This window comes from Petaurus breviceps, unplaced genomic scaffold (assembly GCF_028583685.1).
Source record: "Petaurus breviceps papuanus isolate PSGF00001 unplaced genomic scaffold, PetGlider_PUasm1.0 90879, whole genome shotgun sequence".
NCBI classification, from domain to species: domain Eukaryota; kingdom Metazoa; phylum Chordata; class Mammalia; order Diprotodontia; family Petauridae; genus Petaurus; species Petaurus breviceps.
The window spans coordinates 14,928,382-14,954,344 of NW_027187368.1; the positions used below are offsets into that span (position 1 = coordinate 14,928,382).

The following is a 25,963-nucleotide window of genomic DNA, read 5'->3' on the forward strand; positions in this document are numbered from 1 at the left end:
GCCTTGCACATAGTAGGCAGTTAATAAACACTTATTCCTTCTCCCCACCCTTCCTCCCTTCCCCTTTCTGCTGTTGGAAACACATAGACATCTAACTTTTGAGGGGCAGATTGCTGGTGGTACAGGCTCTATCCTCTGTCTACCCTGAGACAGGCAGGTAGGAACAAAAGAGCAATGGATTTTGGAGTCAGGAGACCTGGATTCTGGTGTTACTTCTGCTTGCCTGTGTTACCTGTGTGGCCAGACTTTTTGGGTAAGGAAATGCAGATGAAGCTTTGAGGCCTGAGGTTAGTTGCAGAAGAATGTAAGATGTTATTTATTACAGGGTGGTGGTTAATCATTGTCAGGCTTCAGGAGGAGCTGGGACAACCTGGGCCCCTGGTGTCAGGAATTAGAAAATGGAGGCTCTAATTCTGATCGCTTCATGGTAGAGGGGTATGTCTGTGGTTGGATTGAGACCCAATTTCAGTCACCTTTAAAAGTACATCAGGGATCAGGCCTTCTGATATGTAACCCAAAGAAAGACATGTATTCTAGAAAAGATAGCTAGGGTTGGAGATCAGAGCCTCCTGTTTCTTCCTGAGTGTATGGCAAGAGGATGAGGCCTGCCAGGAGGGATAGGGGGGATTTGGAGCTTCAGTGCCTGTATTAAGCTGGGGCCAGCTACTACTACTCACTTTCCCCCCCTTCCCTCCCTCCTCTCCTTCCCCCGCCCCTCACAGGAGGAAAAGGCAAAGTGGCCATGCTTCCTTCCTGTTGTGGACAGAGAATTAAAGCTGAGAATGAAAGCCGCAGCCCTGGAGCCAGGAGTTGCTGCTGCCCAGGGCTTGGGATGAGCTGGGTTAGCTGGTTAGATAGCACAGGGACCGGGCAGGAGGGAACCTGGCATGAAATAAATGTGACTGCTTCCAGCCCAGAAGGTCAGGCAGCTCTGCGATACCCAAGGAACTGAGGCATGCTGGTGAGCATGGGAGCTGGGTTGGAATCCTACTGCCATCACTCTCTATTTTTGTGTGGTGACCTTAGGCAAGTCCTATTTCTTCAGGGTTCTATTTTCAGCATCTATAAAGATGATGTTCCTTCTTGCTGTAAATTTTACTCTTCTCTGACTAGGCTTTTCTCAGTCTTTTAATTCAGGACCACCTTGGAGAGGCTGTGTTGGTCAGCTGGGTTTCCCTGTGTAAATGGCTTGTTTGGATAAATATGCACAGAAGAGGGAGGCTCTCTAGGTAGCAGAGAGGAGTTCACTGCTTAGCAAATGCTTGGCTTGGGGGTTGGGGTGGTGGTGGTGAAATAAAAGTAAACCTGTCCATGCAGTCCTGCAGATATATTCTAGTTGTGTAACCTTGGGCTATGAAGTGGAGAAGCATGGTGATAGAAGGAATAAAGAATACTTAGGACTTTAGGTGAAGATCCAGGTTCAAATTCTGCTCATTTGATCCTTGCCAGCTCTGACAGCTGACTTTTAAGGTGTTTTACTTGATCTAGGGGTGAATCATCTCATTTGTCTTGGTGGAAATGATACCTATGTAAATGTGGCTTATCACCTATATGGACTTACATATAAAGAATTGCATTCCCTCAAAAAATTAGGAAAATCATGCAAAGCAGACACTGTACTATGTGGGCTGTGAGAAGTTGAGAAGCATCTCTATGTCAGTTTCCCTGTGTGTGCAGACAGTAAGTGATGCTGCGCCTCCCCTTGGTGTTCAATAGTGGTCCTTTTATTTCCACCATGGCTGGCTGCAAGCGTGCTCTTCAGGGGAAAAGTGAACCAATCTTATAAGCATAAGCCAATAGACTTGAAAATGAATATGAAAATAATTAGAAAATATGAAGGAGAACAAAAATGGTCATTGATAGCATATGAGCTTAGTGAAGGATGCTGCCTTGATTAAGGAGTAAGCAGAAGGCAGTGCTTGCATGAAGTTGACTTGTCTATTGAAACAAAGAGAAGATGCTGTTCTAGAGGTGGAGGAACTCTTAATTATGTGGACAGAAGACCAGAGTCAGAAGAATATTCCTTAAGCTTTTTGACAATTGAAGGCTTTTGAAGCCTCTTTGAAGATTTAAAGGTAAAGTGCCATGAAGAAACACAGGTATTTACAACAAAGCAACTGTTAGCTCAATTTCAAAATCGTGTAGGATTTCATAATGTAGGAGTGTCAGGAGACGCTGCTGGTGCAGATATTGAAGCAGTAAAGAAGTTCCTAGAATTCCTGCAAAAAATAATAGAAAGGGGTGGCCAGGTAGGACAGCTAGTAAGAGCACCGACTCCAGTGTTGAGATGACATGTGGATTGAATCCGGGCTCAGACACTTATTATCCACCCAGAAACACCTGGCCATGTAACCTTGAGCAAGTTACTTAACCCTGATTGCTTAAAAAAAAAAAAATAGAAGGCCCGACTTGAAGGAGAAGATCTTTAATATGGCCGAAACTGACCAATTTTATCAAAGAATACCAGTTTGGACCTGCATCTCCTTACAGGAAAAAACTTATACCAGGGCATAAAGCTCTGAAAAAATAGTTAGCTCTTCTGCTTGGAGGGAGTGCATCTAGGACTTGCAAATTAAGCTTGTGTACCACTTGCAAAACCCAGAGCATTGAAAGGAATCAGCAAGGTGATAACTACTTGTGCGTTATTTCCCTAACCCTAAGATATTACTTGTGTATGGTAGGGGCAAATTTGCATTATGTAAAAATCTCTACTGAAAGGTCCACTTATGTAAAGCAAGAACTATGTGAACTCTGTATTCTTGAATCCTAGGCAAGAATCAAAAAGGAGGCTTGGGGAGAAGTGAGAGAACAGAAGCATCCACCTTGTGAATTTCCTACAGGGGGCGCTATGGCACTCCTCCTGCTTGTGCTACATAGCGCCCCCTTGTGAACTTGATCACTAATGCAACTTGATCCTTTTCCCTCTCCCCAACCCCCATCCCCTCTACCTTCTACCCTTAAGGTAAGGAAGGAAGATTACTTCCTGACTGAAGCTGGATTTTCTGTTGCTGGGGGTAGAAGACCCTGGATAAGGTTGGTTGGCTTGGCTTAGGCTGACTTCCCCAGGCAGGCAGGAGAGAGTTCACTGGTGGACAGAAATTCCCTCTGCCCAAAGCACACTGTCAGAGCAGTGGCTGGGGGACAAGCCCAGGGAAGGGTGTGGCAGCCCCTTAACTCTAGAGGGTGATACCAACCCCTTGGGAAGGGGGTTGACCCTTCTATGACCTAGAAGGGAACTGCAGATCGGGTCTCACCGACTTATTTTGCAAATGAGGAAACTGAGGCCCACAGAGGTGAAGTAATCGGTAATCCTTGTAGTAACTAACTGGATACAGTTACCAAATTGAATGGAAGCTAGTGTTAGGAGATTGGGACTTTGAATATTCCTAGTCTAGCTTCCTGGGCTTTTAAAGTTGGTGGGGAATAGGACCGTGGGTGGAGGCCCAGAGATAGATTAAGAAGAGTTTCCCTTTAGGTAAGCCTAGATAGCAACAAAGAAACAAGTGATTTCTGTAAGAAAGAAGCTGCTGAGAAGTGGCCAGTGAATGAGATAGAGAATTAGGCCAGGTAGAAGGAGCACCCTGTCTGGGGGTCTGGACGGCTGGGCATTGGGCAAAACCTACCTTTAGTTTTTTTCAGATGGGGATAAGAATATTTGAAAGTTTGAAGTCTGTGCAATAGGGTCCTTTTGGGTAAAATTCTGGGTAAAACATGAAGTATTACAGGGAAGTCAGGAGCAGAGAGAGAATGCTGATAATTACATCATGCTATTGAAAGGGTTTTCTGGGGTTTGACCTTTTCTTGGAAAGGGTGAAAGGATGGTGATGAGGTTCAAGTTTCACTGGAGAATTGCCTCTTAACTGCTCTCTATTTATTGTATTCATACATTCATTAAGCTCCTATGTAATGGTCCCTGTACTGCTAATATGGATATGAGAGAAAACCTTTTCTCAGGCTCTATACCCTAATTGCTGGAAAAGGGAAGACATTAGTCACCTAACCTGTGGAAGGAAACATTAGAGAAAGACAAAGGAGGAGAGCAGGCAAAGACATTTGAGGAGAGATTATATTCAAATGGCTTTATCACCTTAATCTCTAGGTATATTCCTCTCTTGTAACAATGGAAGTCTCAGTGTATGTAGTATGCCCTGTCTGTGGTTCCCCCACCTCTGAAAGTGGGAAGGGAAGTTGGGTTTTTTTTAACTTGAGACATCACTTTCTGCTTTGGGTTGAGGAGTGTCCATAAAGGTTTCCTGAAGTACCGTTCATAGTATTTGAGTTGTGGCCCTAAGAAAGAGAAAGTACTTAAAACAGAAAAATAGTAGTTGTGGATGGGCTTGTGCCCACAGCTCATCCAGGCATAGGAGTTATGGGGAAAGAAACAACTACACAGCAAAAGAAAGGCAGGATGGAGAGAAGATTGGGCTGGTAGCAGGACTGGGAAGGGCCTTGAATACCATAAGAAGTTTGTTTTTTTTCCCCCTCTTCCACTTCTGGGAGCCACTGAAGGTTGTTGAATAGTGCCCTGGAGACTGAAAGATAATTGAAGAGGCTATTACCGTAGTGGCTAGAGCTGAAGGTACATTTTAATATGACTGAGCCCGGAAAAGAGGGAACTACTGTTGTCTCTTCTCTTGGGGTCTTTGGGGGCAGAGGAAAGTAGAAGTCCTTAAGATTTACTGAAGGAATGGTAGATAGTCTTAAGGCTTCTTCTTAGCTTTCCTTCCCACTTTAAATTCTTCTTCCCCTGACCACTTGCCTGTTGGTGACTTGCTCTTCCTTCTTGGAATTGAATTCTTAGAGCCCCAGATGGGGAAGACTGGTGAGGAAGGAGAGGGAAAGTGATAGACAAAAATCTTAGCCAATTGGGTCCCAAAGATTTGTCTAAGGCAAGACTTCTTCCATGGAGAGGAGAGAAAGAGGACCTGGAGAATGAGGGGGTGAGGAGAGAAGAAACAAAGGGTCAGGAAAGAAAATTAATTCATTGAAGTTGAAAGGAAGGGCTTGAAACTAACAGAAAAAATGACTTAGGTACTTTAAATTAAAGGAGACAGAGCTTAGGGTCAGGACTGAGATTAGAGGAGGAGAGGAAATTTGTAGAATAGGATTGGATCTTTCTTATGGTTGAGAGAGGGAGGTCAGAACCTGGACCATATTCACAGAGGGAGGGGCACTAGCTGCTGGAAACAGGGCCTGTCACTTTCCTTCTCTTCCTTACCCCCACAAGACACTGATTCCTGGTTTCCCTACATAGTCTCAATGTCTCCTGGGTATTCTTGGTGGCTGGGATTTGACTGTTCAATGGAGCTGGGTATGGGGCCTCTCTGCTGGATAGTGAAGACACCTTATGGATCAAGTACCAATGATGCATGGAGGGCAGGGTTTCCTTTCTGACCACTGAATTATCCTAATCTCTCCATCAGATGCTTTCAGGAGTGTAGTGGTGGGTTCTTTTATTTGTTGGGTTCTTTTATCCTAGCCTTACAACCTTGTCTACTATGTGTTCCTCTTTTCTACCCCATTCCCTGCCATTCCCTATAGGGCACAATGAAGGGAGAAGCTCGAAGATATAATGGCGAGGAGGCCAACAAAGAAGAATTTAGTTTGGTCAATGGCAGCGATGATGACACTCTCTCTCCTCCAGTCCTGGAAGCAGTGGAGAGCCTGGAAAGCAAAAGTAATTTTCTTTTTTGTTCTCATGATATTTGAGAAATTTGGAAGGGGAGTGGTCTAAACTTGCCCTTGAGGTTCTCATGGTGAAGAATCTCCAGATGATTTCTTATGCTATCCAGCCATGTTTAATTGGTAAGAGGAAGGGGCGGCCAGGTGGCTCAGCAAGCAAGAGCACCAGCTCCCGTGTCGGGATGACCTGGGGATCAAATCCGGGCTCAGATACTTAGCACCACACCCAGAAATTACTGGCCGTGTAACCTTGAGCAAGTTACTTAACCCCAATTGCTTAAAAAAAAAAAAAAGAAAAATTTGTAAGAGGATTCTGCAAGGGCTACTTTAGGATTGGGGAATTTACAGAATGCCATATTCCCTGGTGCTTGTTGGGGCAGTATTATTATTAGGCATCTACCAAGCCTTTAAAATGTTGACCACTGTCTATGAAAAATTCAGGATATGTTAATAGACCGGCAAAAAAAGTGATTGAAATCTCAGACTGTGAATAGAAATTTTGGATGAGAGAGGAATCTTTCTTTGCTCCGTTTGGACTTCCTCTGGATTGTTTCTTGTCATAGGCATCATCCGTAAAGGATGAGCTGTGAAAGCTCAACTCTTCATCAAAGGAAGTAGGGCGTTTTAGCAAGTTAGTCACTAGTGTTGAGGCTTCTATCATGGGGAGAGGGTGAGGAGGGAAGGAGAACATTGTGTACACCTCCCCTAGAAACCTGTGGACTAGGCTAAGGGTTTGGGGTCTATTATTAGGGACTGGCAAGCAGCATCATTTAGAATCCTTTAGTGTAGGAATTCAGTTGATTTGTCAATTGACATATCTTGCTATGTGGTATTATGAAGAATAGAACAGACTACGGAAGTATTAATAGAAGAAAAAAAAACCATTTGGATTCAGAGGATGTGGGTTCAAATCTACAGCTTAACTGCCTCTTTGATGTTGGGCAAGTCCCTTATACTGACCTCCTATTGCCTCAGTTTCCATATCTATAATATGAGGGGACTGGACCTTTTAAAAGCTAAGCCCCTTGAATATAATCAAGTAAAATTTAATTTAGTAAAAATTTTAAAAAACATAAAACTGGAATTACAGAGAAAGCAGGTGAAGGCCCACCGAGGTGAACAGCTTTCTTGAATTCATATACATGCACATACAGAGTTAGCGAATGGCAGGTTTGGATTAGGACCTTGATTTGTCATATTAAAGACAAGTATTATTTCTATTATGCCATATTGTCTTCATGCTTATATTACAGCTTTCTTCAGAGGGGTATCCTTTATTTCATTGTGAACAGCTGTAATTGTTCATTTTTGTTTGTTTATAGAGCCAATATCTACCTCCCTACCAGCTTTATTATTCCCATTTTTGCAAATGAGGCAACAGAGGAGGTGAAGTGAGGGGCAGAACCAATCCCATTGACCTTGTCTTTTATCGTAGGGCATAACTAAGGGGCACAGAGCCTAGGGGTGGAATGGGGACCTTTTGAGAAAAGAAAAGGGAAATCTGAGTCTGCCCCCAAAATTTATATGCCATAGCTATCCTTGCCAAGGTGACCATCTTATTACTTCCACAGGTCGTAGGGTAAGCCGACGGGGATTGTCGAAAAGGGAACTCTCTCATATGATCACCTTCGATGAGGTACCCATCTAATGAGTCCTTTACCCCATTATCCCTTTGCCTGTTTCCTGAGGGGCTCAGGGGCCTGGATCAGTATGCAGGTGCTTTCTTGATGATGAGGTAGGAGACCTTGTTGGCTTTTAACTTCCAAGGTGAAGCTTCTCTCCCCAATGGAAATCTCATTGGATTTCCAGTTATACTCCTGGAGCCAGGAAGGTTGTGAGAGATGGCTGGAATTCTTCTTCCCTTCTGCCTTTTCTGCCCTTTGCTCACACCCTTCCAGAATGGTATCACCATTATTCTCTGGCCCTCACGAACGAGGACAATGGAATGGTTTTTCAAGCAAAGATCCTCCTTGCCCAAGGACTCCTCATTGCCTTCCCAGCCCCATCACCAAAATTCAACCCTCCCTCCATTCCCTTCCCCTGTATGGCCTATATCATCCCCACCCCCTTTAAAGGAGTGTCTAGATTGGTAAGAGTGTTGGAAATCGTGATTTTAGATGTTGGAAAGGGCTTGTCCAGTATAGGAGAGATGAGACTTCTTTTGCTTGACCTCAAAAGTAAGAGAGGCAGATTGAGGCTTCCTAACAGTGAGAGCTGTCCAAGCAGATATGGGCTATCTTAGGAAATACTGATGCTGTTCCCATCGCTGGAGGTTTGTAGCCCCAGACTGGATAACTCTTAACAGGGATATTGTAGGGGGTAGGGAATTTCTGTTCCAGGCATGATGCAGAGGAGGTACCTATGAGAGCTCTTTCCATCTCTCATGATTCTGACCCTGAGGCCCTGAGAGAAGAAGAGAGTAGACAGAGCACTGGATTTCAGTAGTGCAGGATAACCTGGGTTTATTCACCTCTTTGCTCTGACACTAAGGATGGGATGATTGTATGAGTATTAGAATACACATTGATTTTTTTTTGGGGGGGTGGGAATTGTACCCTCCAAATCTTCATAGATAAAGGTTTGTTATATGGAAGTCTTGTTTGTAAATTGGCCTAATGGTTGGTTGAATCAGTGTTCTATATTTAACAATTAACATTTTTAAATGGTGCTTTAGTAACTTTAAAGCACTCGACTTACAAGTATTTTCTCATCTGAACCTCCTCACAAATAATGTGGTGAGAGGGGTGGCCAGGTGGTGCAGTGAGTAAGAGCACCCGCCCCGGTGTCAGGACACCCGGGATCAGTTCTGGCCTCAGATACTTGGCACCCACACAAAAAATAACTGGCTGTGTAACCTTGAGCAAGTTACTTAATCCCAATTGCTTTAAAAAAATAATAATGTGGTGAGATAGGTATTACTATCCCTATTTTATAGATGAGGGAATTGAGACTTAGAAGATATGTGGCTTGCCTCTGATTACACAGTTAGTAAGTGCCCATTTGACCCTCAGGTCTTACTGACTCCCAAGTCCAACATAATTTTCATTGTATTTATCTTTCCTAGTGTCACACTGGGGTCTGCTTAGATTTGCTGACCTTTCTGTCTACTTCCCTATCCTGATTATGTCTATTCTCATAGTGTCTAGATTTGGGTATAGACTACTAAGGAAAATTAGTTTAATTCTTAATATTATGTCACTTTAAATCAAACTTCATTGGGAGTGTTAGTGGGGAAAGAAGGGCTTTTTTGGGGGTCCCATTTCTTTAAAAAATGAAAACTTGCAAATTTGCTCTCTGTAAAAGGACTTGACTGATGACTCTGAAGTATCAGAAATCCCCGTGATGCCAAAGCTGTACAGAGAAACCAAGATTCAACCCGAAAGTTCAAACGTAAGTCACCCTTGAACCTGAACAGAGAGCTGTGATGCAAAGAAGTTGATTGAGTTGATCAATAAATAATTGGAACACTTTCTATAGACATGTCACACATGGACACTTAGACCAGTGTATCTGAGCTGAAAAATGATAATCAAGAAATTGACTTACAAGTTCGAAATCTATGAGTACTTGGCATTAATTTTTATTGTTCTAAGTAATAACAACCTTATAGCGCTTTTACAAAAAAGAGTAAAGTAGAAAGTGCAAATAGCATTTACATTGATGTATATCTGTACATTGTATAGATGAGAATCTGTAGACTTGATGAAGCGACTTGCTTGGAGTCTGATCCCAGTGTATGAACCCAGTTTTCTTGATTCCCAAGACCAGTTCCTACACAAGTGTTTTATTTGGTACTTAGCTCTAATTGAAACTAGTTTAGCTTCATTTTACCTAAAATGTGAAAAAATAATGAAATTATATCGAACTCTTCTTTTTAAAAGACTTTTTTTGAATGTGACCTCAGGTTCTTGAAAGCCTTGATTTTTTTTTTTTTTTCTTTGCAAAAAGGTTCACTTTTTGAATCTTCTTGTAGACTTGTAAGACCACTGGTATTCCTAAGGTTGTGAGTCCAACTAGCTTGCAAAATTATTGTTGCCTCCTGTAACTACTCCCACAGTTGGACTCCCCTCAAACCCCACAAAAAATCCTTGGGCTGTAGGTATTAAGTGGATAATCAGCTATTTTGGACATTGATCACATCTCTTGATAATCAACCATTGAGTCAGTTGGCTGTTTAAAATTGGGGAATTTGATCTCTTTTGGGAAATAGAACATTTTATGTGGGGGAGGGTAGTTGTTGGTGAAGAGGGAATATTCTGTGGAAGTGACAAATTATGTTTGTCAGAGAGTAGGGGAATGTTTCCAAAAACCTTCTTAGTGAACATCTGCTTACTTCCCTTTGTGGTACTTAGTCTCCCAGTAGGAAAAGTGATGACTCCAAGCACCTTGGGCTCTTGCTGTTGATCTAAGATTTAATGATAGAATTCTGTTGTCCCTGCTTCTTAACCCTTAGTCCAGCCAGGTCCTTTATCAAGACCCTTGTACATGTCCTCTCTTGGTTCCAGGTCCAGTCCCGAAATGAGGATAGTCCCACTGAGTGGGGAAGACGTAGACCCCCCCCACGCCTGGCCTCACGGACTGAGCACAGCAAGCTCAACAGGAAAGAAACTGAAGAGATCAGTTCTGACTTCAAAGAAACCCCCGTAACCAGGGTTGGTTCTGCCAAAGGCACAGTTCCCTGGCCTAACCCTCTCCCCTTCCATTTGAGTTCTGAACTGGAGGTTGGGGAGGAAGATCTGGGCCTGTCTTCCTCTGTTTGAAGATTCCTCTCTTGCTATTGCCATTTGGTACCTTTCTCATTCTCCTGGGAGGCATGTGGGTTCAACAGTGGAAATGAGCAAGCGCATGTATCTCTTCTTCTGGTTCTTTTGGGCTACAGGGCATCCTATCTGGTCATTGCCTTTGGAGAATGATCACTTTCTCTTCTTCCTTCTCCTTTGACTTTTCTTCTGTCTTCTACCTCTTCTTGGCAGTGGATGTGTTTTACCTGATTTATGGGTGGAATACTGTGGGTGGTGAGTTAATCCTGTTACCTTTGGTGGTCTTCAGGAGTGGACCTACTCAGTTCTAGGCCAGAAAGATCTTAAGGTTTGAGACTATACAAAATAACCTTGAAAAGTGGCCAGATCTATTTGTCTATCTGAGTATCTCCCACAAAAATTTTGTGCCCTTTCATCTGGCCATTGCCCTTTGGGGCTAGAGTCTCCTCTCCTCAGTGCACTTGAAGAATTTTCATTGGTCTTGTTCAAGGTTCAGGGCTTTTACATACACTCAGCTTCCTTCATTCTTTTTCTCCACTCTTCCAAGGTGAGGTCTACTCTTGCTCTAGTCGACCTCCAGCCCCTGCTGTTTGGGCCGCCCTGGGGCTAAAACCCTGGGCTCCCAGTGCTGCAATAGATCCTTCCTGTCCACCTGCTGGGCTGCCTTCCGTGGGAGATTTGTTTTTCTCTGTTACTTTATGGGTTCTGCAGCTCTAAAATTTGTTTAGAGTTATATTTTATAGGTATTTGAGGTGATTATGGGGGGAACTCGGACAGTTTTCCTGCTTCTACACTGCCATCTTGGCTCCCCATTCTTTTTCTCAACCTGTCATCTGAACTTCAGTCAGTTCAAGGGTTTTCCCCCACCTCTTTTCCTCACCTCTACCCATGGTTTATTTGTTAGAAAAGTGGTCTTAGAGCCAAGAAGATTTGGTTTCAAGTCTTGCAGTTAGGACTGAATTAGGAGTTTACTTATGTGGGAGTCCTCTATTAATGAATTCACAAGTTTGGTCCTTATCCTTCTAATTACAATTGGCCCAAATACCAGTAAGTTGGTACTTATGAGTTTATTTATGTGTATGTATATTTTAACTAATCTGTTCTTTGGAATCTTTTCCCACTTCCTTAACTTTGTTTTTAGATCCACCATTTTCATCCTGGCTTTGATCTTGACAGTGTTGTCCCCTTTGATCACTTTTTGATGACAATGTTCTTGTCAAACTGGATCCCTTCAGTCTCCGTTTTGATTCATCTCATTCTAGAACAATAGGCGTCGACAATCCACTGGCACCTTGCCTGCTGGTATCCAGTCTTCCCTGAACTCTTCTTACATCACCATTGATCTCACCGATGATCTTGGGAGCAGCACAACCACCAGGCGTAGTGCTCGAGAGAGACGCCGTCATTCTCTAGGTTCCCAAAGTGTGCTTTCAGAGAACCATGATCAGATGGAATACCAGGTGTGAAAACTTGACATGAAATGGCCATCTCAATGTCACACTGTTAGAGGTGAAATAGACCATCAGTCACCAAGTGCAACCCTTCCATTTAACCTCTAGTGAAACACCCTGTCATATGCTAGGCACTGTCTTGACCCCTGGAAATACAAAAATCAAAGTGTACTGAACTCAAGGAAATGGCCTTCTATGCAGGAGGCAGCCCATACATAATTCTGTGCAACATAGATACAAAATGGTTACAAAGTAACCTTGGGAAGCCGACAGCCACAGCCAGGGAAAGCCCCATGGAGGAGGCGTGTTGCTTGAGCTGAATTATGAGCCAAGCTAAGGATTTGGAGGAGGTAGAAAGGAGAGAATGAATTCTAGGTATGTGATGATAGTTGGAAAAAGACACAGATGTAAGAGGGAGTGCTTGAGACACCATACATAGGATGGGGCGGGGCTGTGGGGAGGAAAATCAGGATCCAGGAGGGATTATCCATAGAGTTGCTACTAATCATTTTTAAAGTCCTAGGTTGCTCTTCTTCTGGAAAGAAGCTGTCTCTTCTTGCTCAGGGTAAACTGCCGGGTATAATGGAAACAAATGTATCTCAGATCCAAGCTTCTTCTCCTAACTCAGTTAATACTCTGTGACCTGAGGCAAATCTCTTAACCTTACTACTTCTTTTTTTGTTTTTGTTTTTGTTTTTGCTTTTTGGAGGGCAGTTTGGGGTTAAGTGACTTGCTCAAGGTCACAACGCTAGTTTTTGTGTTAAGTGTCTGAGGCCGGATTTGAACTCAGGTCCTGACTCCAGGGCCGGTACTCTATTACCTTACAACTTATAAAAAATGAGAGGGTGAACCAGGGCAGGGGTGTCAAACACCAATAGAAACGAACGATTCCTGTGGGAGGCATATTCAATTGGAAAACCACAAATTAACATATAATGTATTTTTGCTTCCTTTGTTAAAAACATCCCCATTAATTTTAATCTGGTTTCTGTTGCACTCAGTGTTTTGGTCATGTGAATTAGAAGACTTTGAAACTATGACCTTGAGCATCTTACAGGCTGGTGGGAGTAGGAGGAACTGATATGGGGATAATCAAGTAGATAGATGCCACTGGTTGACTTTGACTTCCTTTGTCTTGCTATCCCTCTGATTTTGTGTAATTTATTTTCAGGATGGAAAAGAGTTTCACATTGGTGAACTTGTCTGGGGAAAGATTAAAGGTTTTTCCTGGTGGCCTGCTATTGTGGTTTCCTGGAAATCTAACACAAAGCGCCAGGCCATCCCTGGCATGAGATGGGTACAGTGGTTTGGTGACGGCAAGTACTCTGAGGTATGTCCCTGCTCTTGGCAGGTTAGTGCCTGAGAGACTCCCTTGTGAGGGGGTGAGGGTTCAGTTACTTTGGGCATTCCATTTTCTCTCCAGGCCTCCTTTTTCCAAGGAGACTAAACAAACCCAGTGGGTTGTAAAGTCCAAAATGAAATGATGTAAATTGCTTTGAAAATTTTAAAAACATGATACGTGCATTGAGCTAATAGCCTGTATGGTGGGGTGGACAAAGATACTGTGATAAGGTTTTTAAAGATGTCATGAGGATAAAATTGGGCTATCCTCCCTTATCCCTCTCCCCCCTCCCCTTGGCCTTTTTCATGGTGGAATAGCAAAAGCATTTATTAATTCCTGATTTCTTGTCCATGCCAACTGCTGGGCATAAAAATTCAAGAGAGATAGTTCCTGCCCTCAAGGAACTTTCATTGGGAGACAAGATATGAAGGAGAGTAGTGGCCTGATAGGTTTTTGGTCTGGTAAATCATAAGGGATAATTGTTGGAGCCATAGGGTGTACAATTAACAAAGCCCTTTCCTAAAACAGTAGTACTGTGGGTTTGATTACTATTTTCCCTTGGAGAGATAGTAATGGGGGCAGTACTTTTGTGGCGTAGTAGGAGGTCATAGTACTTCACCCACTGAAACGTATAGTCTTCAAGCTATGTGAATTTGCAGGCACCAGTCAGCAAGGTCTCTGGGTAAGAATTCCAAATATAAGTGGCCTTGTTCTTAGGTTCATGGCCTCTTGGACTCCAGGCCACATGGGGCAGGGACAGCTGTAGAAGTAGCAGTGGGGCTGGATCAGAGGTCTGTCAGAAGTGGACAGATGCAGGGAAGATAGAAAAAATATCAACATTCTAAGAGAATTGTGTGCTAAAAGAAAATCCCTGAGGAATTTCCTGAAAATATTTCTAATCAAGACTCTAGGAGCAATAAAGTAGAAATTAGTCATGCTTGTAGTTATATGAGCCACCAGAGGGAGCTTTGAGTCAAAGAATTGGGACCAAATCTGGAATCCAAAACTTTTCTTCTAATTCAAATTGAAATTGCTTATTTTTCCCTTGCTAAAGAGAAAGATATGTGTTTGAGAAGTATGGGAGTACAGAAATTTCAGGAGGTAAGGGATCTAGATTTCTAATTCATAAAATGTGAAAAAAGGTGGCCAAAATATCCTCTAGCTCCAAATCTAAATAAATATATACTTATACACATATGGCCATATGACTTTATAGGGGTATGTTGAAGAACCCAGTCTGTCAGAAACAAATTTTTTAAGGTAACATTAAAAACATCTAAACCTGAGCATTACTTGCTCAGAGAGAGATGTCCCCTCATAATCTTGGTAAAATCTCAAGCACAAGACAATTTAAGCTTAAATTTAAAGGAATCTGGAATGAGGAAAAGGGTGTAATATATGAAAATATGGTTTTAGGTTGACATTTTACTCTTATCTAATAAAATAGTCACTTAATTTTCCTAGCCACTTCCCCTCCAGGATTAATTCCTCCTTGTAATCAGTCCATTTCCCCCAGAATATTTTTCATTGAATATTTTCAGATAAATTAAAAAGGAAGTTTTTAATAAGCCATGCTGGCCTGGATCCAAATATGTATTGCCCCCTGAAAGATATAGTATAAGAATAATTTAGAACAAACTAGATATAAGTAGAGATTTCAGCAATGGAGATTGCCCAAATTAAGGTACTTGGCTAATGTTAAAGAAGGCTCAGGTCTTTGATCACTCAACTTCCTATATGCCCTGCTGTCATTCCATTGTTGAGATCATCCAAATGGAGGTGATTGAAATTTCCTCATTTCAGATAGTAACCACCAGTTCCAGTCTCTGGAACCAGCCAGAATTGGAGTTAGCATACTATTCCCTTCTCTTCCTCTCTGCTCACATGCTTATGGTGCTGCTAACTCCTTCTCCCTGCTTAAGGTGAGAACAGGGGTTGAAGTTATTTGAGAGTTGCTGGAAGTGATGCCCAGTGTATGGGGCATAACCTTCATTCACTGAATAGCTGTGTGTTGCCCTCTTACATAATCTCTAAATGATCTTAAGTAGATTCAGATTCAGGAGGACCTGAAATCTTAGTTCAAAGTCAGAGATGAAGGAAGAGGACTTGAGGTTATCTCCTCGTCTATAGATATCTTCTCTTTTATGGAAGCAACTTTTTTTGAGTGGGCTGAAGAGAAGTCCAGGATTTTGACTGGATCTGCATGCTATACATGTGTCTATAATATAACATTTTTTTTCTCTTTTCAGGTCCCCTCAGACAAGTTAGTGAGCCTTGCATTGTTTAGCCAACACTTTAATTTAGCTACATTTAACAAGCTGGTATCTTACAGGAAGGCTTTATTCCAAGCCCTGGAGGTAATTATGGGAGAGTGTCATCGATGGTTGAATACACAGAGACATTTGATTGAACCCACTTAGGGAAATCTAATTCACCTCCTCAGAGATTGTTATTGAGTTTGCGAACTGGGAAGGTTTTGGGGTAGGTGGAAGGTAATGAGTTTTCCTTGATACTAAGTAAAAGGAACAGAAAAGATATTTAGGGAAGATTAGTTTAGAGTAGGCCTATGTAACCCGGCCCACATGCCAAAGGATTTTGGGCAGCCCACGAGATTGTGCAGGCCTGGCTTAGAGAAATCATGCATTTATAGGTCATCATCACAGGATTCAGAACTGGGAGATTATTTAATCCACCTTCACTTTGTAGGGAGTCTCAGCAGGGCGAACTGACTTGTAGCAAAATTACTCCAAAGTTGTTATTTGTTCTTTTCACTGGACATAGTGTTAGGCTAAGAAATCTCAAGGTTCTCCCCTTATCCTGTCTGCTTCTAACTTTTTTATGCTGTTACAGGAACTTAATTTCTGGCATCAAGGGAACTCAAGGAGTCACTCCCCTGATTGCTTGCCTGTTAGGGTACATTCATGGAGTGTTAGAACTGGGAAGGATGTTGGATCACAGATGGAAAGGGCCTTAGGAAAGAACTTGTTTTATAGTAACCCTTGGCTTTTGGTGTTATTTGTCCCCATTTATGGATTGGTAAACTAATTGTCACTGACATTAAGGGACTTAAAAAATATTTACTAATATGTTTTTTAAACTGATAAACTTGGGTCTCTCAAGCTATCTATACTTTTTTCTAAATCCACTGTACCACTTCTTCTACCCCCAAGGACCTTAGAACACAAAAGGGTGTAGCTGGAAGGAAACGCGATTTGATCTCCCTCTATAGCTGGTGATGTGATTTGCCAAAGGTCAACTTTTCTTGTATCTAACTCTATTCAGGATGATGTTGGGGCTGCCTTTTTTTTTTAAACTTCTGCTCAGGCCAGGAGGACCTTGAACCCATCCCAAAATTCCTCATTTCTGACTGCTGCATATGATAAAAAAAACTTAGTGTTAGGCTTCTCTTCTGTCACTAACCACTCTCCCCCAACTGAAATTTTTTCAGCTGGTTAGCAAAGCTCACCAGCCACACCTCCTTATGGAATCTTCAGCCTTACATGTTTCTTTTCCCCTTTGCCCAACAATCCCCCTCGCTCCCCACATACCACCCCAGCAGCTGTCCTTGTAGGACGCTCCTATGAATGAAGTCAGTGTTCACATGAGATTGTGGGGTAAGAACTTGATTCCAAGTTGAGGCCTAGCAACAAGTGCTGTGATTCAAGGCAGTATCCATTGTGAGAAGGAGCATAAGTGTAATGTAGGAAAGATCCACAGAGCATCTGCTTGCAGACTTTCCAGTGACTGAGAACTTGATTCAACTCTGAGATGTCTGTTAGGAAAATGTCCCTTATACTGAACCAGTATTTGTTTTTCTTCAAGTTCTATGCTTCTGTTCTGAGGCCAAATAGAACAAGTTTAAGCCTTCTAAATTTTAGATCATGATTAGTCATGTCTCCTATTTCTCTCTCTCTTTTCCAACCCCCTCTTCCCACCCTACCCCCTGTTCAATGATTAATCTTATTCAGATAAAACTTACTCTGTTCTTTTAGAACACACTTAAAATACAGTCTCTATGCTATCTTCCTGGGTACATTCTACATCTTGTCAACTTCCCCATTTAAAATGTGTTTCTTAGGGGCAGATAGGTGGTACAGTGAATAGAACACTAACCCTGGAGTCTTGAGGACCTGAGTTCAAATTCAGCCTCAGACGCTTAACTTGCAGTGTGACTTTGGGCAAGTCACTTGGCGCCAATTGCCCTGTCATCCCCCCTCAAAAAAGCAAAAAACCCCCCAAAACAAAAAAAAAACAAAACAAAAAATTAAATGTGTTACCTAGAACTCCAATTTACCAATGATCTAACCAGGTCAGGAAATTTCAAGATCAAATCCTTACTCACTCTGGGCATAAAACCTCTCTGTAAGCCTTGAGATTACCATTGTATCCTATTGTTTTATTCATTGAACTCATGTCAGACAGAGTTCCATTTGATCTTCCCCCAAATCCAAAATTTTCCCTGTAGTCATTTAGTAAATATTTTATGATATCTTAAGTTTTGATAAGTATCTCTACCTATAAAGTTTCCGAGGAACATCTTTTATAACAAAGAATGCTTTTTAAGGAAAAAAAGAAAAATTAATACATCAAAAAAGTTTGAAATTATATTAAGTGTTCCACATCCATAGTTCTGACACCTCTAAAAAGGAGTTGGATCTTTTCATTTCTACTTTGGGATCCATTCTTGTTCTTTTGATTGTTTTTGCAAGTTCACTTTTTAAAAAAATATTTATTTTTCCCCCAATTACATGTTAAAACAATTTTTAATATTTGTTTTGTTGAGTTCCAAATTCCTCCCTCCCTCTCCTTTTCCCCTCTCTCATTAAGAAGGCAAGCAATTTGATAGAGGTTATACATGTGCAGTCATGCAAAATATATCCATGTTATTCATGTTGTGAAAGAAAGAACACACACACCAAGAAAATAAATTAAAGAAAAAGTATGCTTTGATCTGCATTCAGATTCCATCAGTTCTTTCTCTGGAGATAGCATTTTTCATCATAAGTCCTTCAGAATCGTCTTGAATTATTGCTGAGAATAGCCAAGTCCTTAACAGCAGCACTCACTTTTGGTTGATTGAGATGGTTATTCATTAAGTAGTTGACTGAGCTTATCCTTTTTGGCCTCAGGGGTTAATTTATAAAAATTTTGCCTTGCAGATGGCCAAGAGCAGGTCTGGCAAGACTTTGCCAGCCATTCCTGGTGCCTCGTGGGATGAAAAACTCAAGCCCTTGTTAGATTGGGCTCACGGAGGTTTCCAGCCAATGGGAGAAGAAGGACTCAAACCAAAAAAGAAATCAGATGGATGTATCATTCCAGGTTGGAACTATGACTTACTCCATGATCATCTCTGCTATTTGCAATGCGATCTAACAATTGGATAGGGTTTCTTAAGAGTTGAGGAGTATGGGGCGGCCAGGTAGCACAGCGAGTAAGAGTACCAGCTCTTACTGCTGGTAAGAGGTCATCGGGATGACCTGTATCAAATCCGGGCTCAGATACTCAGCACCACACCCAGAAATAACTGGCCGTGTAACCTTGAGCAAGTTACTTAACCCCGATTGCTTAAAAAAAAAAAAAGAGTTGAGGAGTAGCAGCCAGGGAGTTGTGTTTCATTTGGATTTGTGTGGTTTTCATTATCAGACTTATGAAATAAACCCCTTCTGTGTATAGAACACTTTTTTCCAAATTGGGGAAAAAGGTTTCTTTGACTTAGCCAACTGTACTATGATGCATATCAGATATAGAGGGACCCTCTTCCCTTCCTCTCCCCAATGCTTTTTGTCTAGTAACCTGAAAATGTGTTAAAGAGGTTGGAAGAAAGAACTGTGGATATCTGAAGACAGTGTGGCAGGAGGGTTGTTAGGAAGACTCATGGAAATAGATAGTATTATCACAGCCAGCCAGTTACATGGTATTGGTAGCCACAATTTACCAGTCTTTCCTGCATACTCATGGGAGTAATCCTTGGGTCTCCATCACAATTTGAAGGAGAATATGATGGTTTTGCTAAAACCCCAATGGAAAATTTAGGTGCTTAATCCTGGGTTTAGAGAAGAATTAATATAATCCTCTCACTCTTGCAGAGAAATATGTTAATGTGGTCCATACTTGAAGCTGAGTTAGCATTGGTATGATTGTCTTTAGGAATACTGGGGACTAACTAATTAAGTCTGGTCTAACTTCCAGTTTAGGCTCCCATGTTAAATGAGTACTCTTTTGTAGAGCCCAAAGAGAGAAGAAGGACTCTAGAAGAAGTCACTGTCCAAGATAGTGTACCTCCTCCTCCTAAACGCCTGAGGACCAGCTGCACAAATAACAACAAAGAGCGGGTAGAGGAAGAACAAAGCCGAGGTGATTGTGGTTGGCATCAGCTTCTGGGTTGAGTTCATTTTGGGCTAATGGGGTGAGGCAAATTTGATTTCTCCTTCTATGGATATCTGTCTTATCTGTTGTGGCATTGCGACCTTAGAGCAAAAATAGGCTCATTGGAGTTTATTATGATTATTGCTGTTACTACCTACTACTTCTTATGTAAACTTGAGTTCCTTACAAAAATGGGACCACAAGTTGAGTGTCACAAAAACCTGTAAGATGGTAACCAAACCATTTCTTATCCCCCACCCAAATTTCTTGTTTATCCAGAAAAAATGGTTTCTGACATCATGAATAACAAAAGCAACCCTGAAGGTAAGTTTTTTTTTTTTTTTATAGGCATGCACTGCTGCCCCACTTGGTCTTGTCCAGATTTGATTCCTTGAAGAACTTCTGTGTGTGTTTGTGTGTGTGTGTGTGTGTGTGTGTGTGTGTGTGTGTGTGTGTGTGTATAACAAGAATTTTTTACTGTTTTGTACTGATCTCTGCTAAGCTTTTATATTCTCTTATTTGATTCTCACAACAACCCTGGGGAGTAGATGCTGTAGTTACTGACATTTTGTAGGTGAGGAAATTGAGGCAAGCAGAAGCTAAGTGATTTGCCCAGTTACACAGCTAGGAAATGTTAACTATACCACCTGACTACTTACAGGATATATTGTATTAGGTGGCCCAAGCATTGAATGAAGTGCCTGCTCTGGAAAAAAATTTATCTTAGAATCTCTGAATTCAGTTGGGCAAGGATTCCATTTCTAGTTTGTGCTATGGCGTGTGTGTTAGCTGCTGGGGTTATAAAGACCCTAATGGGTTTCTTCCTTCAAAGAGGTTATGTTCTCTGAAGTACAAGTTGTAGATAACTACAGTAGCTCCTTCTCTGTGTTCAGGCGGTATATGTAGTATGGTGGGAGTGAGCAGAAGGACTGGCAGTGGGACTCAGCTGTGGGACATTGAACAAATCACTTCCTGTCTGAACCTCAGCTTGCTTCTTGTAAAGTTGATATGACTCTGCCATCACTTGGTTGTGATGGAAACTTTTGTAAGTCTTAGCAGTGCCATAGAAATGTGAGTTGTTGGTTGTTGCTATAAGAAATAATATGAGCCAGATAACTCCTATTTGAGAGGGAGATCCTACCTTTTTGATAAAAATGTTTGATAGGGTCAATTAAGGTCTGTACAATTTTTGTCTGTCTACTCTGAATAAGCTCTTACTTGCTGTTTTGTAGTGTTGGATATTCAAGTAGAGGTAGGTATGGGGACAGGGAGGAGACATTTTGGCTCAGTATAAAGAGTACTAACAGGGGCAGCAAAATGACACAGTGGATAGAGCACTGGCCCTAGAGCCAGGAGGACCTGAGTTCACATCTGGCCTCAGACACTTACTAGCTATGTGACCCTGGATAAGTCACTTAACCCTGATTGCCTCAAAAACAAACCAAATCAAAAGAATATTGACTCTGAAAAAAAGAATGAAGAGGACCTAGCATCAAATTCCAACTCGGGTACTTGAGTGATTATAGAGGAGAAACTTAACTTTATTGACCTGATTTTCTCAATAAGCATACTCTGTTGTAATTCTGATCTTACTCCTATGTTCCAGCTAATGGTGGCTGGAACGTTACTAGTTGGTATTGGTTGTCATCAGACTAATACAAGTTTAGAGCTATAAGGGGCACAGACTCATAGAACTCAGAATATTTGCAGATTATCTAGTTCAACCGCCTAAGAACAGACTATAAGAATAGGAGAAAAAGTTAATTCCACATCTAGGACTAGAATCCAGACCTCATCCCCTGATCCATAATGCAGAAGATCTTTTCTTGGAGACTCCTTGCCTTAGACATTTAAATATTTGATAACATTTTTTAAGTTTAAGTGTGGACTAGGATAACATGATGTGCTTGGTCTTACCCTACCTTGAGATAGGAGTATGTGCCCCAGGTGTGTGGTAGGTGAAGAAAATTCCAGCCACTATTGAGATATGAACTCATCATTATTTATTTTTTGGTCAGGTATTGACTGAGCAGAACAGGAGCAGTGAGCCAGGAAATTAGTGGAATGAATAGCTTGTCAGTAATGATGATGTTTGAGTAATGATGGAACAGAGGAACTGGATAGGGAGAGAGGTAATGATTTTAGCCATAAGGAGTGTCATAAATCACAGGTGACTAGGTCCAGACCAAGAACTGCTGACACTAGATCCAAGTATGAAGTGTTTAGACCTTGTAGAGTTGAAAAACATTAAGTTTGAAGATTTGGTATTGGGAGGCAATCTAAAAGGTTGGGAGTATCACATTGGACAGAACACCTGGTGTTTCAATGCCTGACTCTGAAATGAATATTAAGAGTCTTTGAGAATCAGAGAGGACTTTCAGCAGGTTACAGGTTAGCCAGACCAGATTTCTTAAAGTGAAAAAGCAGTCATGGTGCATGTGTAGCTGTGAATATTTCTAAGAAGGAGTGAGTACAAGTGTTATCCTCAATTGGGAGCCATCTCTTGTGTCAAAAGGGGTTTAGGTTGTTGTTAAAGATGTCTTTCATTCCACATCTTTAGTGATTTTTTTTTCCCTCCACCTTAATTTAGTGTTCAGGACATAAGTTATAGAGCTTCAAAAGACTGAACCTTTTTTTAGCATCCATTTGTAAGTTGCTATTAGAAGGGACTATATCTGCATCTTGAAGGATGGCAGTTTTGAAATCTACCATTCCCCTTCCTTCTAACCAGTCCTTTTTCATTTAGTTGGGGAAATTAATGGGGGCAAAAAGCTACTTAGGGATTTGGAAGCAAAGAAAGAAAGCCCACAGAGGTTTGTTTTGTATGAATGCCACATTATATCTCAAGGCCCAGATGATTAATGTCATTCTGTAATTAGAAGTACTAGTTTGGTGCTTCTCCCACTCTCCCCTTCCCCCTTACCTATTGAATTGGGCACATAGATATAAATTTTTAAAAATTATTGAAGTTGCCTGTTTTTACAGCACCTAGATATTCCATTGTATGCATCCCTTCCTGCCCACAGACTGACATTGTATACAGTATTCTGTAGCCAAGCCCCTTCCCACCCCACCCTCACTCACCTTTGAAGGGCAGAGATGGGAGAAGAGATGGCTTTCCATATCCCTTAGTCATTTTAATTTCCTAGCATTTATTTGCATTTATATTGTCATTGTCTGTATTGTTTTCCTATCTCTGCTTCCTTCACTTAGCATCAGTTCATATAGTTGTCTTTGAATTCCTTTTTTGTGTGTCTGAGTAGTTTTATTTTTTTCATGATTCCTTGGAAGATTATATTTGTTCTGAGCTAAAAATTTTCATTTGTGGATGACCTGCTTTTGGTAAGTAATGCCTGGAATATTTACCAAGCACTGAATATAGATAAAAAACCCATATCCTCAAGGACCTGAGCATCCTAATAAGGAGAGGTGTCACATGTTAGGAAGTGGTATTGGAGACTGTGATAGTAGGAATGGAGTTTGGGATATGGTAAGTAACACAGATGGGGAGTAGATCCATGAAGCAGTCAGTTGCAAGACCCTGTTTCAGAACATAAAGTGGCAGAAGGAATAAGATAAGCCAGTGGCATGGCCAACAGATTAACAGTGAAGCCTGGTCTGGGATCCATCACATAGAGCAGACGAGGTGAGTTTGCACTCTATCACCAGATATCAGATCTAGGGCATAAGTTCCAAAGCTGAGTGAATTAATTTCTCCTCTTTCCCCCTCCCCCATATCAGGGCATGTTTCTGTTAACCTCTGAGTTTGGGGTACCATATATCTAAATTCTTTCATTGGGAAGTTTATGAGTGCACTTCAAGTAGAATGGTTGTCATTCCTGTTGATGTTTCAGTCTCATTTCATCTCCCTCTCCCTTCTTGTGTGTGTTACAGATAACTGCATAGCCTGTGGAAGAAAAAACCCACTCTCCTTTCATCCTCTCTTTGAGGGGGGCCTCTGTCATACATGTAAAGTAAGTCTTGGAAAACACATGGATTTCCCTTCTTAGAGTCCACTTGTTCCCCTTCTATGTAGATTCTATATTACTTGTTCCTGATTTGCTGTATTCCTTAGAATAGGGCCAAGGTCATGGGTTTCTGTTCTCTTCCTCCCCTACCCCCCCATCCCTACCTAAAGGATTAGTGGATTCCATGGGTATAGACCAGCATTTTAACTCTATCCAGGTATTCAGTAGATGAATGGGAGTCAGTATTCTGGGACCTAAAGGCAATTCTTTCCAGACATATTTCTATCTTCCCATTTTCTTTAACCAGGACAGATTTCTAGAGCTGTTCTATATGTACGATGATGATGGATATCAATCGTACTGTACCGTGTGCTGTGAGGGACGGGAGCTCTTGCTATGTAGCAATTCAAGCTGTTGCCGGTAAGTCCTTTTCTTCTGTCTCTCCCTCTATGTTCTGAAGAACAGTCTGTTATGTACTTGAGTTTGACTAAATGGCTATGTAGGTATTACTTTAACCTGAAAATACCATTACTCTTAATGAAATCACTACTGCTTTAGTTTTTTTGCAGATGACACAAAAGTGAATAAATTTTGAAAAGCATTAAGCTTCATGCTAAACACTGGGTATACAAACAGAAAAATAAAATAGCCCCTCCTATTAGAACTTACATCAAAGGATGAAACAACATGTAAGGGGGAGCATGCTGGTAGGGTGATGGACAAGTCCTGGGAGGTTCAGCGGGTACCCTAGCAAGGCAAGATGACAAGTGAACTTCCAATAGCATATGCAAATGCTCTTTACTCTTGGACTGAGAGCAAGGATGTGGCATCGTAGGTATATTTATGTGCAGAGATCGAGGTTAGTTATTGCTATTACAGCATTTTAAATTGTAACTTTATTGCTATTCTATGAATTTACATTATGTGTTCTGTATGTTTTCTTGTTTCTTCATGTTCCACTCTGAATCAGTTTATGCCAAGTATTCTCAAGTTTCTCTAGATCCTCATTCTTGATGTATTAATGTTCCATTACAATAATATGCTATAATTTGTTTAGCTAGTTCCCATATGGATGTCTGAGAAGTTTGTTTCTAATTTGTTGCTCTTTTGAATATTTTGATGTGCCTGGAGCCTTTATTGATAACAATCTATAAATAGGCAGCTAAGTGGCGAAGTAGGTGGAGCTCAGGCCTGTAGTCAGGAAGACCTGAGTTCAAATGTGACTGTGATTCTAGGCAAGTCACTTAACCCTGTTTACCTGTTTTCTTATTTGTAAAATGAGCTGGAAAAGGCAATAGCTAGCCACTCCATTATCTTTGTCAAGAAAACCCAAACACGACTGAAGAACAGCAACAAAAGTCCCAATAGATATTTAATAAGCATCTACTATGTGCCAGGCACTGTGCTCAGAACTGGGGATACAAATATGAAAAAAGAAAAGTCTTTGTTTTCAATCCAAAAAGAAGGTGACAAGTAGGGGGTGGGGTGGGGAAGAGGGGCATAGATGCCTAGGGTAGTGCAGGCAGGTAAGAAAGCTGAGCTGCCTCCCTGGAGGTCATGGCTCTGCCTTTCAATTAGAGGGGCAGGAAGTAGCAATGAGGAAGAATACCCAGGCTGATGGGGTCTTGCAGGATGTTGAGGTTTTCCCAGTAATGGCTTTCTTGGAGCATGGTGGTTTATTATCCAGTTAAGAAATGTCTTGGTCAAAGGATTTTGACAATGAATTATTTCCCTCATATTTATTCCAAATTGTTTTCTCAGAAAAGTTTAACCAACTGATACATATTATGAATAGTTAGGTTAGGATATCTACAGAGAGCTTTTTCATTTTAGGTAATAGTATCCAGAGCTAGAAAGGGTCCTTTTAGTCAGATCCCCTCTTTGCAAATGAGAGATGAGAACTAAGGTTACAGAGGCCGTAAGGAATAGCCTGCAAACTAGGGGCTTCTGAGACAAGCCCAGTGTATTTTCCCATACCTGATAGTTAAAATAGGAATTTACTTCAAAAAAACTACTGGAGACCACTGGATATTACTTTTCAGAGCAGATGATCTACCTCTAAGTTTCTTCTTCCAGCTCTCCTAGTTTTATTTCTGGCTTTTCCTTTTAGTTCTAGTTAAAACATAGCTCATTGCTTAAATAGAATGCTTTTTAATATGTGCTCCTAACTTTTTAATTAGTTGGTAAAAAGAAAAATGATTTCCTAACTCGTCCCTTCCCAATCATCGGAGGTCTTTAAGTGAGGACTTGAATCAGGAACGTTGTATAGGTTTCTATTTTAGGATTTTGAGGTGGAAATTTAGAGTGGATTTAGAGAGAAAGTGCAAATCCCTCTCATTGGACAGATAAAGAAGTGATATCATGGGATTTAATTAATAGCTGACAATGAACTGT

At 41.3% G+C, this 25,963-nt stretch overlaps 1 protein-coding gene across 6 annotated transcripts in view; it reads left to right on the top strand.

The window, feature by feature from the left end:
• The window catches only part of DNMT3B (DNA methyltransferase 3 beta), a 70,723-nt gene that overhangs the window by 25,713 nt on the left and 19,047 nt on the right, over positions 1 to 25,963 (top strand). For 2 of the 6 annotated variants that reach the window (XM_069073930.1, XM_069073935.1), the window contains exons 1-13: positions 746 to 961; positions 5,542 to 5,677; positions 7,254 to 7,318; positions 8,986 to 9,072; positions 10,188 to 10,334; positions 11,705 to 11,902; positions 13,065 to 13,223; positions 15,485 to 15,592; positions 18,395 to 18,554; positions 19,461 to 19,589; positions 19,881 to 19,925; positions 23,496 to 23,575; positions 23,877 to 23,989. In XM_069073930.1, the coding sequence (XP_068930031.1) occupies positions 956 to 961; positions 5,542 to 5,677; positions 7,254 to 7,318; positions 8,986 to 9,072; positions 10,188 to 10,334; positions 11,705 to 11,902; positions 13,065 to 13,223; positions 15,485 to 15,592; positions 18,395 to 18,554; positions 19,461 to 19,589; positions 19,881 to 19,925; positions 23,496 to 23,575; positions 23,877 to 23,989 (1,433 nt within the window). In that variant the 5' untranslated portion in view covers positions 746 to 955. Of the gene's footprint in view, positions 1 to 743; positions 962 to 5,541; positions 5,678 to 7,253; positions 7,319 to 8,985; positions 9,073 to 10,187; positions 10,335 to 11,704; positions 11,903 to 13,064; positions 13,224 to 15,484; positions 15,593 to 18,394; positions 18,555 to 19,460; positions 19,590 to 19,880; positions 19,926 to 23,495; positions 23,576 to 23,876; positions 23,990 to 25,963 lie in introns of those variants that run through there. The other 4 variants (XM_069073931.1, XM_069073933.1, XM_069073934.1 and 1 more) reach the window with 4 other exon arrangements.